This window comes from Berghia stephanieae, chromosome 7, assembly GCF_034508935.2.
Source record: "Berghia stephanieae isolate SIO BIC M18660-M18661 chromosome 7, UCSD_Bste_1.3, whole genome shotgun sequence".
Lineage (NCBI taxonomy): Eukaryota > Metazoa > Mollusca > Gastropoda > Nudibranchia > Aeolidiidae > Berghia > Berghia stephanieae.
In genome coordinates, this window is record NC_088366.1 from 21,028,691 (window position 1) to 21,043,467 (window position 14,777).

The 14,777-nt window shown below is 31.7% G+C and overlaps 1 protein-coding gene across 1 annotated transcript in view; it reads left to right on the top strand.

The window, feature by feature from the left end:
• Nucleotides 1-10,111: 10,111 nt before the first annotated feature.
• Nucleotides 10,112-14,777, top strand: part of LOC144976877 (GDP-mannose 4,6 dehydratase 1-like) — a 56,399-nt gene continuing 51,733 nt past the window's right edge. Inside the window, exon 1 of the mRNA XM_078921428.1 lies at nucleotides 10,112-10,283. Coding sequence (XP_078777554.1) covers nucleotides 10,230-10,283 — 54 coding nt within the window. The 5' untranslated portion in view covers nucleotides 10,112-10,229. The remainder of the gene's footprint in view (nucleotides 10,284-14,777) is intronic.

Genomic DNA, 14,777 nt, shown 5'->3' on the forward strand with positions numbered 1-14,777 from the left:
AGATCTCGCATCTCTATTCGGATTTGAACTTGAGACATTTTCGTGCGATAGATAGGCGCCTTACAATTTGATCAATAAAGAATCGTTGTGTGAATACGACACATGGTCGAGAGCAAAACACTTCGTTGTTTTCTTGCTATCCTTGTCTTATGACACACTCGATACTCGTAAAAACAGACGGCAGGGGATACTCTTCGTTCACGCGTCACGTCTTATTGGTACATCTATATTCCGTTCGTGTTATCACCTAATTGACAATGATGATTTGTTAACAATGATCATCTCCAAGTGTAACCCCCTCCTTCTTCATATTTTACAGTCTAATTCAATAAATGGAATACAGCTGCTCTAAATAATTAGTTCGAGTTATTTAGTCATTCATCACAAGACTTCGCGAAAACGTTATAGAAAAAACAACAACTATACTATCAACTTAAGTAACTGTGACTGTAATTTTGATTATCTCGCCTCATTGGACACTACATTCTAAATATCTCATTTTATTTTGTATCACCTCACCATTACCATCGCACCATGACTTTAAAATTTCTAGCATCAAAAAAATATTCCATTATTTAACTAAAAAAGATCTTGAAATATATGAATGTTCATTAAAAAATAATTATCACGAGTGTCCAATGATGCGACCGTAAAGATAATTTACCCACCAAACGAAGAAGAGATAAATCAAAGATAGTGCAGGATGTAACAAATACATTCGTTTCAAGAAGTGAACTCAGCACTGAAATTATGATGAACACTTTTATTCGATTCAGATTATTGTTAATAGAAAAACAGATTAAAGTAGATACCATGTCAGTCAAATCCCCTTTCTTCGTATTCCCCTTCTCTTTTTGAAAATGGATTTTGAATCGATGATACCAAACGACTATTTTTCGAATTAACAAATTATGATCTGGACTTAATAAACCGTAATCACAGACACGTTAGTAGTTGCATTGTCCTGATTTGGTGATGTCTGTGAATCTCAAATACGAAAATGTCCGAAATAACACGATGTCTCGCACAATATTACTCGCTATTACAATGTTGATATATTTTAAAAATAATTATAGGTTCAAACTGACTTAAAATGGGTGTAATATCTCTATACAGATTTAATCATGAGAAGTTTTGTTTAATGGTTAAACGCCTTACCACTTATCAACGAAAGGGATCACCATATGAAATCGACACATGGTTAATTGGTGAATTTAGCAACAAAGTGTCTGTTTGCTGTCACCCTTGTCGTCTCAAACAATCAATTTTTAAAGAATTATGTAGTTTTTCCAGTGATTTACTGTACTGGGATGGAAGAATTATCATGTATGGCTGTGTTGTTGTTTTTTTCTTGGGTCATTTTTCTAAAGCGGGTCTTGTAGTTTGTAATTTCCGTCTTAAATGCCATTTGCTTTATTTTTTTAAATAAGACGACGGAGAATTTTATTTAATGCAATTAAAGTAGGTAGCGTTCTTGTCTAGGTCTGGTAAAATAAATGAGATGACGTCATACACTTAATACAATCCCCGTAGACAATGTTGATAATGTAGAAACCTCCGGTATAGAGATTAGAACATGAATTCGAAATCAAGACGTTTTGGTATGGTAGTTAGACAATCTATCCATCGACAAATTAAAACCTCTTCACTATGTGAATACGACTAGTAGATGGGTGCAATAGGAGGTGAATGTTTTCATTGAAATTTCACGTAGGATCAATTAAATAGAAATACGACCGATAAGCAATGTCCATGTGTCCACACAAGTTAAACCCAATATCATGTTTTACAGTCATATTCTCTTTACCCAATATCATTTTTGGAAACACTTTGATTGGGTTAATGAAAAATTTACATCTGAATCAAAACTAAAAAGAATTGATGACAAAAGCTTTTGTAAAACTCCAAAAACTTTTAATACACGGACTTATTTAACTTGACTGCTTTTTTAAAAAAAAAATATTCTTGTCTGATATAATACTTGTACCCGTCATTTTCAACATGCGGCGGGTTTCGTGTTTTGTATCATGGACTTGAATTTTTTTTCGCAGCAAGAAATAAATAAATGAAACACAACAATCATTACAATACACAATATTGATTGATCAATTACTTTATACAATAACATTTCCTTCGTGAAATAGATTTTGATGAATAAAAAATGAAAAGACAATTCCATCACTTCATGTCCTATATTATGGTTATCATACCAAGACATAACCTAATTGAAAATGTAACAAAAATTTTGTGTATGAATAGTAAATTTTATGAACCAGGTATACATTATCTCTATTTGTGACATTAAATCATGAACGTTTTTAGCGCACATTTTCAGGGTTTGACACTATATTTACTGTACTTCTCCAGTAACATTGTCGAAGTTTTTAAATATTTGATACCACAACACTTTTAGATAACAGCAGGTGTTTTTTCCTCAAATTGTATCGATCTGAGCAGATAATGTATTTTATCCCAGTGAAACGCTGTCCTAACAGCTGCTATATTTTAAAAAAAAATGATAACCCAAATGATCAGTAACACCCAATGTGTAAGACGTAGACGTGCAGTCTTTAAGGCGGTAGTGTAATATCATACAAAAACATCTGTCAAATGTGTAGTAATACCTAATGGCGATTTACAAGACGGTCAAAATTTATTAAATAAAAGTTTTCAGGACAGAATGTATCAATTGAACCTAAGAAATTATTTTATTTTTCAAAGCCCAAATGTGTGTGATGTAATTGATTTTTTAAAGCTAAAATTTATAAGATATAAGCTTGATAGCAAAAATTTTTCTAACCAAAACATTTGAAGTAAAACATTGTTGGCTAAAAATGTGAAGTTAAAGTTTTCTTACCAACATTTGGGAAGTAATCATTTTCAGGTCAAAGTTTATGAAATACAAACTGTATGACAAAAATGTATGAAACTAAAGTTTTTTGATCAAAATAGTGTCTGGTGAAAAAAATAAATAAATAAAATAAAATAAAAATTAAAAGTTTTGTGGTCAAAATGAGTGAAGTAAAAGATATTTTGACCAAAATTTATAAAATAAAAGTATGCGTGTAAAAATGTATGAAATGAATACTTTCTATCCAAAATCTATGCAATGAAATGTTTTTAGACCAAAATGTTTGTAGTAGTAGTATCTTGATAAAGTTTATGAATAAAGTATTATTTCTAACAAAAATATGTGAAGCAATAATTTTCCGACCAAATTGTCTGAAATGGACGTTTTCCAATCAAAATGTGAAAAGTAATAATGTTCTGACCCAATATTGAAATGAAAATTTTCTGCCAAAAATTGTATGAAATTAAATTTTTCTGGTCGAAATATGTAAAGTAAAAGTTTTCTGACCAAAATATAATAATATTATGACCAACGGTTATGAGATCAGAATACATATTCTCTCCAAATTGTCATTCTATCAAAAAATTGTATCAAATTTAAGTTTCTAATCAAAATGTGTGAAGTAAAAGTTTTCTGGTTAAAAATTGTATGAACGTTTGCCAGCAAAAATGTATGAATGTTTTTGGCCAAATATATGAAGTAAACAATTTTTTAGGGGGTCAACAATTATATATTTAGAATATTCTTTTGACAAAATTGTAGGAACGTCAAAACCAATGAAATAAAAGTTTTCAGGATAAACTGTATTAACGAAATTTTCCAGGCAAAATTTTGCGAAGTAACATTTGTCTGACTAAAAGATGTAAAGTATACATTTTCTGACCAAAATGTGAGAAAATAAAATGTTTTCTTCTAGAACTTCATAAGGTAAATGAAACTTTTATTTTTGACAAAACGTGTGCAGTAATAGTTTTTCTGTAAATGTATTGTATCATAAATTATTGAAACCGTTACAAAATAAAAGACTTTTCCATGTCTTTCGCTTTTTTGAGGCCTTCTCAAGGATTTGACAAAGGCAGAAAGTTTTGAATTTTCAAAGTGCTGACTACTTACCCTGCAGAATTATCATCGACAGAGTAGAGACATAGCAGATATGACTGGTGATCCTATATTATTACAGACAGAAGCAGATATGTCCTACAACTGTTGTAGAGGTGCGATGTCGGATACGACACCCAAAGTTTTGCCATAATTTTCAATTTTATTTTGTTACCATTAAAGTATAACGTTTTCAGTCGTCCTTCTAAAATTATCAATGACATGATTAATGTCGATCCCACAAAGGTTATGAGTAAACCTTTGTTCTTCTCCCCGGCAGGGACCAAATAGCCTCAACTACAGTCGTGCGGGATATCCTTGAACAAGACAGTTCAAACACTAGTTCAACCTATTTCCAAAAAAAAAAAAAAATACTCCTTACAAAACCTAAATGGTTCCGGAAGAGGTTATTCAAAACCTGCATTTGAAGTCCAATCCTCTCTGTTTCACTCTTTTAACTCCGAAAGTCGATGGAATCACTTCGTAGTTTAGTAAACCAAAACCAAAATCAAAACCAAAACCAAGGTCAATGTCACCCAAAAGATAAGATAAGGGATATGAAATAGAAATCTCACCAAAACGTGTAAGATTCGAACTATTTCCAATGAAAAAACAGTTTACCAAACCTGCATTTGAATTGCAACCCTCTCTTTTACACTGTTTTAGCTCCAAAGGTCGCTTGAATTACTTAGTAGTTTAGTAAACCAAAACCAAAACCAACCCAGAAGATAAAATTAGGGTAATAAAGTGCTAGACGTCGACCCAAAATGAGTGAAGTAAAAATTTTCTCGCCAAATACAGGAAACAAAAGTGATCTGACAAAAATACCAAAATGGAAGTTTTCTAACCAATTACGTGTGAAGTAAAATTTTCGTGACTAGAAAATTGTAAAGTTGGAGTTTAAGTTTTCTGGTCAAAGTTTATGAAATAAGGCTGTTCTGTTCAAAATCTATGAAATTTAGTTTTATAATGAAAAAGAATTAATGAAATGAAGGCTGCACACGCTAAAATGTATGAGAAAAAATATTCTGATCAAAATGTTTGAAATGAAAGATTTCAGGATAAATTTTATGGCGTAATATTTTATATCTGAATAATATATATATATATATATATATATATATATAATATATATATATATATATATATATATATATATATATATATATATATATATATATGCATAACGTTTATAGCTAAATTTTATGAACTAGGTTTTTGTTGTTGCTTTTTTTATCCTAATGTGTGAAGTAAAAGTTTTGGGCCAAAAAAAAAATATTGTAAAGTAAAAGCAAAAGTTGTTCTGGCCAAATTGTGTACAATAAAAATTTCCTGGCCAAAATTGATGAAATGAAAATTTTCTGTCCATATAATGTATGAAACGTTATCTTTCTGGTCAAAATGTATGAAGTAACGGTTTTCCGGGTAAAACACATGAATTAAAAGTTTGCTTGCAAAAATGTGTACAATAAAAGTTTTCTGGCTAAAGTATATAAAGTAACATTTTTCTGGATAAAATGTACGATGTAGCGGTTTTCAGGCCAAAATGTGTGAAGTTAAAGTTTCATAGCCCGAAATGTGTTATATAAAATATCAGTCAAAAAACCTGTGAAATAAAAATTTTAGGGTCAAAATTTAGGAAATTAAATTTTTCTAGCCAAAATGTATGAAATGTAAGATTTTTTAAAACCAAAATGTGTATAGTAGAAATTTGTTGCTATGATAAAATCAATGTTTTGTGTGTGTCTGTGTGTGTGTGTGTGTGTGTGTGTTTCCCCCCAAAATTATGAAATGCACGTGTTCTCGTCCTCAACGCAAAACAATTTCTTGTCAAAATTATAAAATAACTGTTTTCAAGCCAAAATATATAAATTGAAAGTTTTCTGACCAATTTAGATACTTGAAGTAATATATTTTTGGTCAAAATAATTGAAGTAAAAATTTTCTGGCAAAATATAATATATGAAATGAAAGTTTTCCGGTCGATATATGTGAGATAAAAGTATAACTACTATAACAAACTTACACACTACTATAATAAAATGATAATACATATTTTACAATTTAATAACGGTTTCTCCTACGCATGTATATTAACGACATAAATAATTACAAAGTGTGTAAAACACACAATAATACAATTAAAAATAACTGCAAAGTGTGTGCAACACACAACAATAATACAATTGACACACGTATTACACATGTGTAATACTATAACACACTTACACACTAGTGTTATAAACTGCTGATCATGCAATTTTTGCTTTAACAATTTAACAAGGGTTTCTCATGCTTTTTATATTACTACTCACATGTCCCCACTAAGAGGAATACATTCAAATGTTTACAAATCATATTATATGTAAACAAAACATAATACATTACATAACAGAGAGATGATTCACAAGGGGGAAAAAATCATCCCCAAAATTAACTATACATCTGTTTCCCCTCTCACCAAGGGTATCCGATCAGGGCCAGGACAAAACCAAGTCATCTCATTCCAAGACAAAGACAGAATGCAAGTTAGAAAACAGATATAGGGGGATAGAAGACAGTAAATACCTCCCTGCCCACTATGGGAGGTCAGGAACCCCACCCAATTAAATTCTTAGCATGTCCTATAATTTCATGAATAAAGAAAGAGGGACAAAGGACCCTCAACTCGATCATTAACCAATGCAGCTAGACAAATAAATAACAGAACGTGGTGTGTATCAAAAATGCACAAACACACACATATGTAACACACGCATGCTGACGTCATGACACATTGCCCGGGCATTTTAATGGCCAACAGGCGCATTTTATGAGCGTTGACCAATCAGAATCATTCGTTTGTAAAGTTGTCAGGAAAAAACCTAGACTTGTCTACAGTTTTTAAAGTTCACTATTGGTTGAACCATGAAATTGTGGAAACAGTCGTGCTTTCTTTGAGATAGATAAAGACACGCCCTTTGCTGTGGTATCTTACATGGTATTGGTGGAGGAAAATACTAAGTTAAGTCTATGAGAATCGTAGTAGTAGTAGTAGTAGTAGTAGTAGTAGTAGTAGTAGTAGTAGTAGTAGTAGTAGTAGTAGTAGTAGTTATAGTAGTAGTAGTTATAGTAGTAGTAGTAGTAGTAGTAGTAGTAGTAGTAGTAGTAGTAGTAGTAGTAGTAGTAGTAGTAGTAGTATATAAAGTCTCTCTCTCTCTATCTCTCTCCTCTCTCTCTCTCTTTCTTTCTCTTTCTCTCTCTCTCTCTCTCTCTCTCTCTCTCTCTCTCTATATATATATATATATATATATATATATATATATATATATTCATATACCTCTCTCTCTCTCTCTCTCTCCCTCTTTCCCTCCCCCTCTCTCCCTCCCTCCTCATCCTCTTCTTCTTCTTCTTCTTCTTCTTCTTCTTCTTCTTCTTCTTCTTCTTCTTCTTCTTCTTCTTCTTCTTCTTCTTCTTCTTCTTCTTTCCACTCACTCTATATATAATATAAACGGTTGCGAGAAAAGACACAAAAAAAAAAAAATAAAAAAAAAATAAATTTTAAAAAATAAAATAATAATAATAATAATAATAATAAATAATAATAATAATAATATAATAATAATAATAATAATAATAATAATAATAATAATAATAATAATAATAATAATAATAATAATAATAATAATAATAATAATAAAATAAATAATAATAATAATAATAATAATAATAATAATAATAATAATAATAATAATAATAATAATAATAATAATAATAAAATAATAATATAATAATAATAATAATAATAATAATAATAATAATAATAATAATAATATAATAATAATAATAATAATAATAATAATAATAATAATAATAATAATAAATAATAATAATAATAATAATAATAATATAATAATAATATAATAATAATAATAATAATAATAATAATAATAATAATAATAAATAATAATAATAATAATAATAAATAATAATAATAATAATAATAATAATAATAAATAATAATAATAATAAATAATATAATTAATAATATATATAATAATAATAATAATAATAATAATAATAATAATAATAATATAATAATAATAATAATATAATAATAATAATAATAATAATAATAATAATATCATATAAATAAAAGACACCTGAAATAAAATATATTTGCTTTTTTAAAATGTTGCTCTGACTGAAATAAATATTATTTCAACAAGAATGATATATTAATTTCATCATAGAAATCATGAAAAGATGTAAAGTTTGATAAATAATGTGTTATTGTACCTACTGTACTTTAAATAGTCAAGAAAATGTGGGATCTCTATTTGCACTTAAAACGTTACATTTTCTTTTTTTTTTATGGATGGTCATAATTTAACAACATAATTAAATGTATTTTATTGCTTTAGATCATGTAAAACTGAATTTCGGTAAATATTTACAATATGTTGTACTTCAAATCATGGGAATTCAATTTGCTTTGAATACCTACTCGTAATGATAAAAATCAGCATTTTTAATGCTACCATATTCTACGGAAGCATTCAGTTGAACTTCAAAAAAAACAAAAGTCTGCTGTTGGCTTCAGCTGACAGGAAACGGAGAAGGAAAGAATGGAGACTACCTCAGGGCTCACCCTACCATGTGTTAGGGGAGGGGCAAGGTCAGTGTCATTCAATAGTAGATAATTGTGCATGTGGCGCTCTATCCTAGATACGGAGAGAAAATTATAAATTGATTACGGGGGAAGGTAGGGGGGGGGGGTTGACCCACAAACAACCGAGGTATTGGGCTTCGGGGAGACCATGATACATCAAAAAGAAAAGCTCGCTGGTACTTGGATGGTGGAAATCACAGACAGTGGAAATGGGGGTTGGGGGTGGGGGGTAGTGACAATCAGCATGGAATGTATACAAAGGAGAGGTGATATCCCCCCCCCCACCCGTCATTGGACAGAACTTTCATTGCGTTATATCATATTAGCTCCGCCCCTCTTTCTATTCCGGAGTGACGAGATTAGACGAGAGGACGCGAGAAAAAATTGATCACGTTTTCGTTCAGTCGATCGTTCGGTGTCCGTTCGGTGTGCAACTATAACTTGGTAACATTACTAAGACTTGGAAATGGTTGCGCTCTGAGTGAAAGTCAACTCCCGTTTTGAATGTGTCATTGATAGTTGGTTTTTTAAACTTTAAATTTATATAACTAATCCTCAATATCTATTTTGAATTATTATGTTTTCATGTCGAATGATTGTAGTTTCTGAAACAACCAAAAACTGAAGTTTGATAATTTTGACCATTCCCACTTTAAAACCGGTTTTCTTCGTTTTCCAAATCCCGACTTAATACCGCTTCGAGGCGTAGGGTCACAAATACACAGTAATTTGTAACTCACTATGTCACTCTGGTATTGTGTCGGATTCATCCGGATGAAGAAAAAAAAAACCAGCCTAAAATCAAAATTATGAGATGAGATAAGGAAAAAAATATTGTATTATTTAATTTTTAATTTATATATATATATTTTTGTGGGGGGGGGGGGGGGGGGGGGGGGTGTCATGGTTTGTTTGTTTGTTGTTTTTTTGTTATTTTTTAAAAAAATGTTGTTGTTTATTACTTTTGGCATGATTTTTTAAAATTTGTTTTTGTTTATTTATTTAATTATTTATTCATTTATTAATTTATTTATTGGTTTATGTATATTTCTATGTAATTATTTGTTTCTTTATTTATTCGTTGATTATGAAATAAAACTAATTCTCTCTAAAGAAGACAGTGACTTTAACTCAAAATGTAAGAGTTAAGCTTGAACCCGAATGTTTTATAATCAGGTTTATCGAAAAATATTACCGTTTTGAGACGATTGGTCAAAAATAAAGAACTAATTTCTAAAAAAAAAAAAAAAAAAGAAATCAAAATACTGGAAAAATGATTGTAGTTTCTGAAACAACCAAAAACTGAAATTTGATAATTTTAACCATTCCCACTTTAAAACCGGTTTTCTTCGTTTTCCAAATCCCGACTTAATACCGCTTCGAGGCGTAGGATCACATATGTACAGTAGTTAAGTACTTATTTGGAAATATCGAATAGTATCCAGCCACTGCTGGGCGCGATATTAGCGTTCTTCACCAGCTGCTGTTGCACGTCACAGTCCGCGTCAAAACCCAAACCTCCGCGTTTGATTTTGATTTGATTTGAAGCCACAAAAACATATACATTACAATTACTTAATATTCAAATTATAGTAGTAACAACTGGGAAATATAGAAAATAAATTCAACATGAGTCCTGGAAATATACGGAAAGTTGCTTTAATCACAGGAATTTCTGGTCAGGTAAAAACAGTTTTATTTTTTCCGCTTACTTTCTCCAGTATTTTTATTTCTTGTTTTTTGTTTTTTTTTTAGAAATTAGTACCCTATTTTGACCAATCGTCTCAAAACGGTAATATTTTTCGATAAACCTGATTATAAAACATTCTCTCTCTCTCTCTCTCTCTCTCTCTCTCTCTCTCTCTCTCTGATCATTGTTATTGGTTTTATACCGATGGGTGACTATTTATCTCATGATTTTCTCGATCAGATCATAAACGTTTAAGTTTACGCATATTTTTCTGTGTTGGTTCCATTCATCAGGCGGTGGAGGAGGGTATTTTACATTGATACATGCCATCGATAGTGAAACCTATGTAGTTTATTATGTTTACCAATAACTGCCAGTGTTTACATTCTGACGACTGTCCGAGAGGCGTGGTTATCTAAGTGTCTATTGCTGGGGCAGAACTGATTAAACTTTACATTATTTCTGTTGATGAGATATCTATGTTGTTATGTGATTATTGTACAACTCTGTCGTCTTGTGGTATGACACTAGCCTTCATATCGGAAGGTCCTGAGTTCGAGCCCCGCTTTTGGCGACGCATAGATCAAATCTTAGAAGAGGCTCTTTATTCACATTCTCTCATCGCACTCAGTTGTTTTATGAGTGCCTAGCCGTTAACAACGTTTCCTCTGTTGGAAAAAAAACAAACTTGTAATACATTTTAACGCCTAACAGGCGTTATTCCTCGTCCGACAATGAAGAATAATTGTAACCGTCAAACCGAATACAATTTAATTATTTTAATTATTTCAGTTGAAGTCACTGTCTTCTTTGGAGAGAATTAGTTTTATTTCATAACCAACCAATAAATAAAGAAACCAAAAATTACAGAGAAATATACATAAACCAATAAATAAATTAATAAATGAATAAATAATTGAATAAATAAAAAAAAAAAACAAAAAAAAAAAACAAACAAAACAAAAAAAACAAAACAAAAAAACATGCCAAAAATAATAAACAACAACATTTTTTAAAAACACACACACAAAAAAAAAAACAACAACAAACAAACCATAACCCTCCCCCCCTCCCCCCCCCCCCCCCCCCCCCCCCACCTCCAAAAAAAATAAATCATTATCTCATCACATAATTTGGATTTTAAGCTGTTTTTTTTTCTTCATCCGGATGAATCTGACACAATACCAGAGTGATTAGTGAGTAACAAATTACTGTAATTTTAGTGATGCCAGGTAATAGAAATAGAACAGGAATAGATACATGTCCTTACCCCAGATTACACAGACTAGTCTGTGGCTCTCATAGAGAGAACGTCTATATAGCATTGCACATGCGTCTTTCTTATCAACTGAGTAAATCTATCATTTGGTTAATGAGATATCACTTTTAAAATGTTATTATATACATACTTTTATGAAATAAAAATATAACCATTGAACTTATTTTGATGAAAAGTTCAGTGATGTACCAGTTAAATCGTTTCTCAGCGATATTTTAGTCTGAGTTACGGAACCGTGAAGTCAGTGATTTCACGGTGGGTAATCTTAATCTTGGGTGCATTCCTGATTATTTTTCATTCTTTGCAACACATCACTGTGAACAAATCATCAAAATAAGTTTATTGGTTAGACGTCTATATTTTTATTTTATAAAAGTATGCATATATAATAACATTTTGAAAAGTGATTTATCAAATATACTTAGTGATATCTCATTAACCAAATGATAGATTTCCTCAGTTGATAAGAAAGACGCATGCGCAATGCTATGTTGACATTCTCTCTGTAAGGGCATGTCGTGCTATATTATGTCATGGAGACATTCCACTGAGATGTCTTTTTGCGGGCATGATTTGATGTCATAAATCCCTCTCTATTATATGTCAAGTTAGTTGTGGTGCCAAATTGTGACATTTTTGTATGGTAACTACACTCTTGTATACATGTTGTATTAATATACTTCCCTCCGCCTTCCCAATGTTTTATACGCATATGCGTATATAAATGCAGTAATTCCCAAATCCCCAAATGCAGAATTACATAAGAGAGGGGCCCCTTGTAAAGGGCCATGAACACGTTTGATGGATATTGCGCTATATAAATGTTTTCAATCTCCCGTTTTACATATACTATATATCCACAAGTGTTATATATCATCTTAAAGAGAAATATTAGAATATTCATTGTGCGGCTATGTGGTCTTGTGGCATGACACTCGCTTTCGTATCGGAAGGTCCTGGGTTCGAGCCTCCCTCGGCGCATGGTTAAATCCTGGGAAAAGACTCTTTACTCACATCCTCTCGGTGTGAAATGAGTACCTGGCCGTTAACAGCGTTGTCTGTCGGGAAAAATGGTATTATCGCCTAAAAGGTGTCATGTCTTGTTCTTTATGTTACGAGTTGCTGTTGGTCAGGGACCCTGTGTAAAGCGCTTTGAGCATGTATCGTGGATATTGCGCTATATAAAAAGCTAAAGAATAAAAGGTTCCAAAAAGGCGTCATCACTGTGCAGCATATGCCTTATTGACGCCCCTCAACTTTGGTGACAGATTTGGTAGTTATATCAGTCCAAACATCAGTTACAACTAATAGCAAATTAGTGACCCTACGCCTCGAATCGGTATTAAGTCGGGATTTGGAAAACGAAGAAAACCGGTTTTAAAGTGGAAATGGTCAAAATGATCAAATTTCAGTTTTTGGTTGTTTCATAAACTGCAATCATTTTTCTACATGAAAACATAATAATTCAACATAAGTATTGACAATAAGTTATATATATTTAAAGTTTAAAAAAGCAACTATCAGTGAAGCATTCAAAACAAGAGTTGACTTTCTCTCAGAGAGCCACCATTTCCAAGGCTTAGTAATATTAAGTCCTTTCCTCCACCAATAGGATGTAAGATACCACAGCAAAGGGCGTGTCCTTATCTATCCCAGGAGAGTAAGCATGACTGTTTCCACAATTTCATGGTTCAACCAATAATGAACTTTAAAAAATGTAAACAAGTCTAGGTTTTTCCTTAACAACTTTACAAATGTGACCCTCCGCCTCGAAACGGTATAAAGTCGGATTTTTCAATGTTGGGTTTTTGGTACCCAATCATAGCTTATATTATGCTTAAAATTTTGATACCAAATTTATAAAATTCTGATTTTTCATTGCCCAACTATGACCGTTTGAAGTAGGGAGAGTGTAAAAACCAAGTTTTGAGAAAATCGACTTTGAAGTGAGGCACCGTTTTTACACATAATCAAATTAATGGGCAAAGATAACTCCTCAGATACGGGCATTGACAATTTGACTAGAATAGTAAAATTTGCAGAGACGCCAATTTTCAATTTGACTCACAGGAATTTCAGACACCACTCGGAGGAATTGCAATGCCGAAAGAGGAATTTCCGCACACACAAAAAGGGAATTGGGATGATATTTGGTATTGTGTTTACCACTACTACTACAACCACCACCACCACATCGTCATTACTACTACAACCACTACCACTACATCATCACTACTACTACAACCACCCACACCACATCATCACTACTATTACTACTACTACTACTACTACTACTACTACTACTACTACTACTACTACTACTACTACTACTACTACTACTACTACTACCACCAACACAACATCATCCTCACTACCATCATTATGTTTTGGAGCTTTTCTTCACTTGAAATAAGGGAACTTTGGGGTTGTATTTGACAATGTGGTCATATATCAGAAGATATTTGTAATCAGTTATCTATTTAGATCTATACAATATGTAAACACAATACCAAATATACTCCCAATTCCCTTTTTGTGTGTGCGGAAATTCCTCTTTCGGCATTGCAATTCCTCCGAGTGGTGTCTGATATTCCTGTGAGTCAAATTGAAAATTGACGTCTCTGCAAATTTTACTATTCTAGTCAAATTGTCAATGCCCGTATCTGAGGAGTTATCTTTGCCCATTGATTTGATTATGTGTGAAAACGGTGCCTCATTTCAAAGTCGATTTTCTCAAAACTTGGTTTTTACACTCTCCCTACTTCAAACGATCATAGTTGGGCAATGAAAAATCAGAATTGTATAAATTTGGTATCAAAATTTTAAGCATAATATAAGCTATGATTGGGTACCAAAAACCCAAAATTGAAAAATCCGACTTTATACCGTTTCGAGGCGGAGGGTCACTGGTTCTTGGATACGGAGGAAAAGATGTGATGAAAAAAAATCTGGTTCCTATCTCATTGACGGTGTAAAACCACTCTTCCGGGGGACTGAATACATACCTAGTTCAAATAATTTCTCTTGTTTCATGGAGTGATGGCATCTTATTTTCTAGTCTTAATAATATATGCTTGATATGCTCAATAAAGATCATCCATCCTCGCTCTTTTACTTTCCGTAATCCTTAGAATTTTCCTATTCCTCCTGCTATTAAAATAGTTATACTACCTTATGATTCAATGTGTAGCCTATTCACTATTAGTCC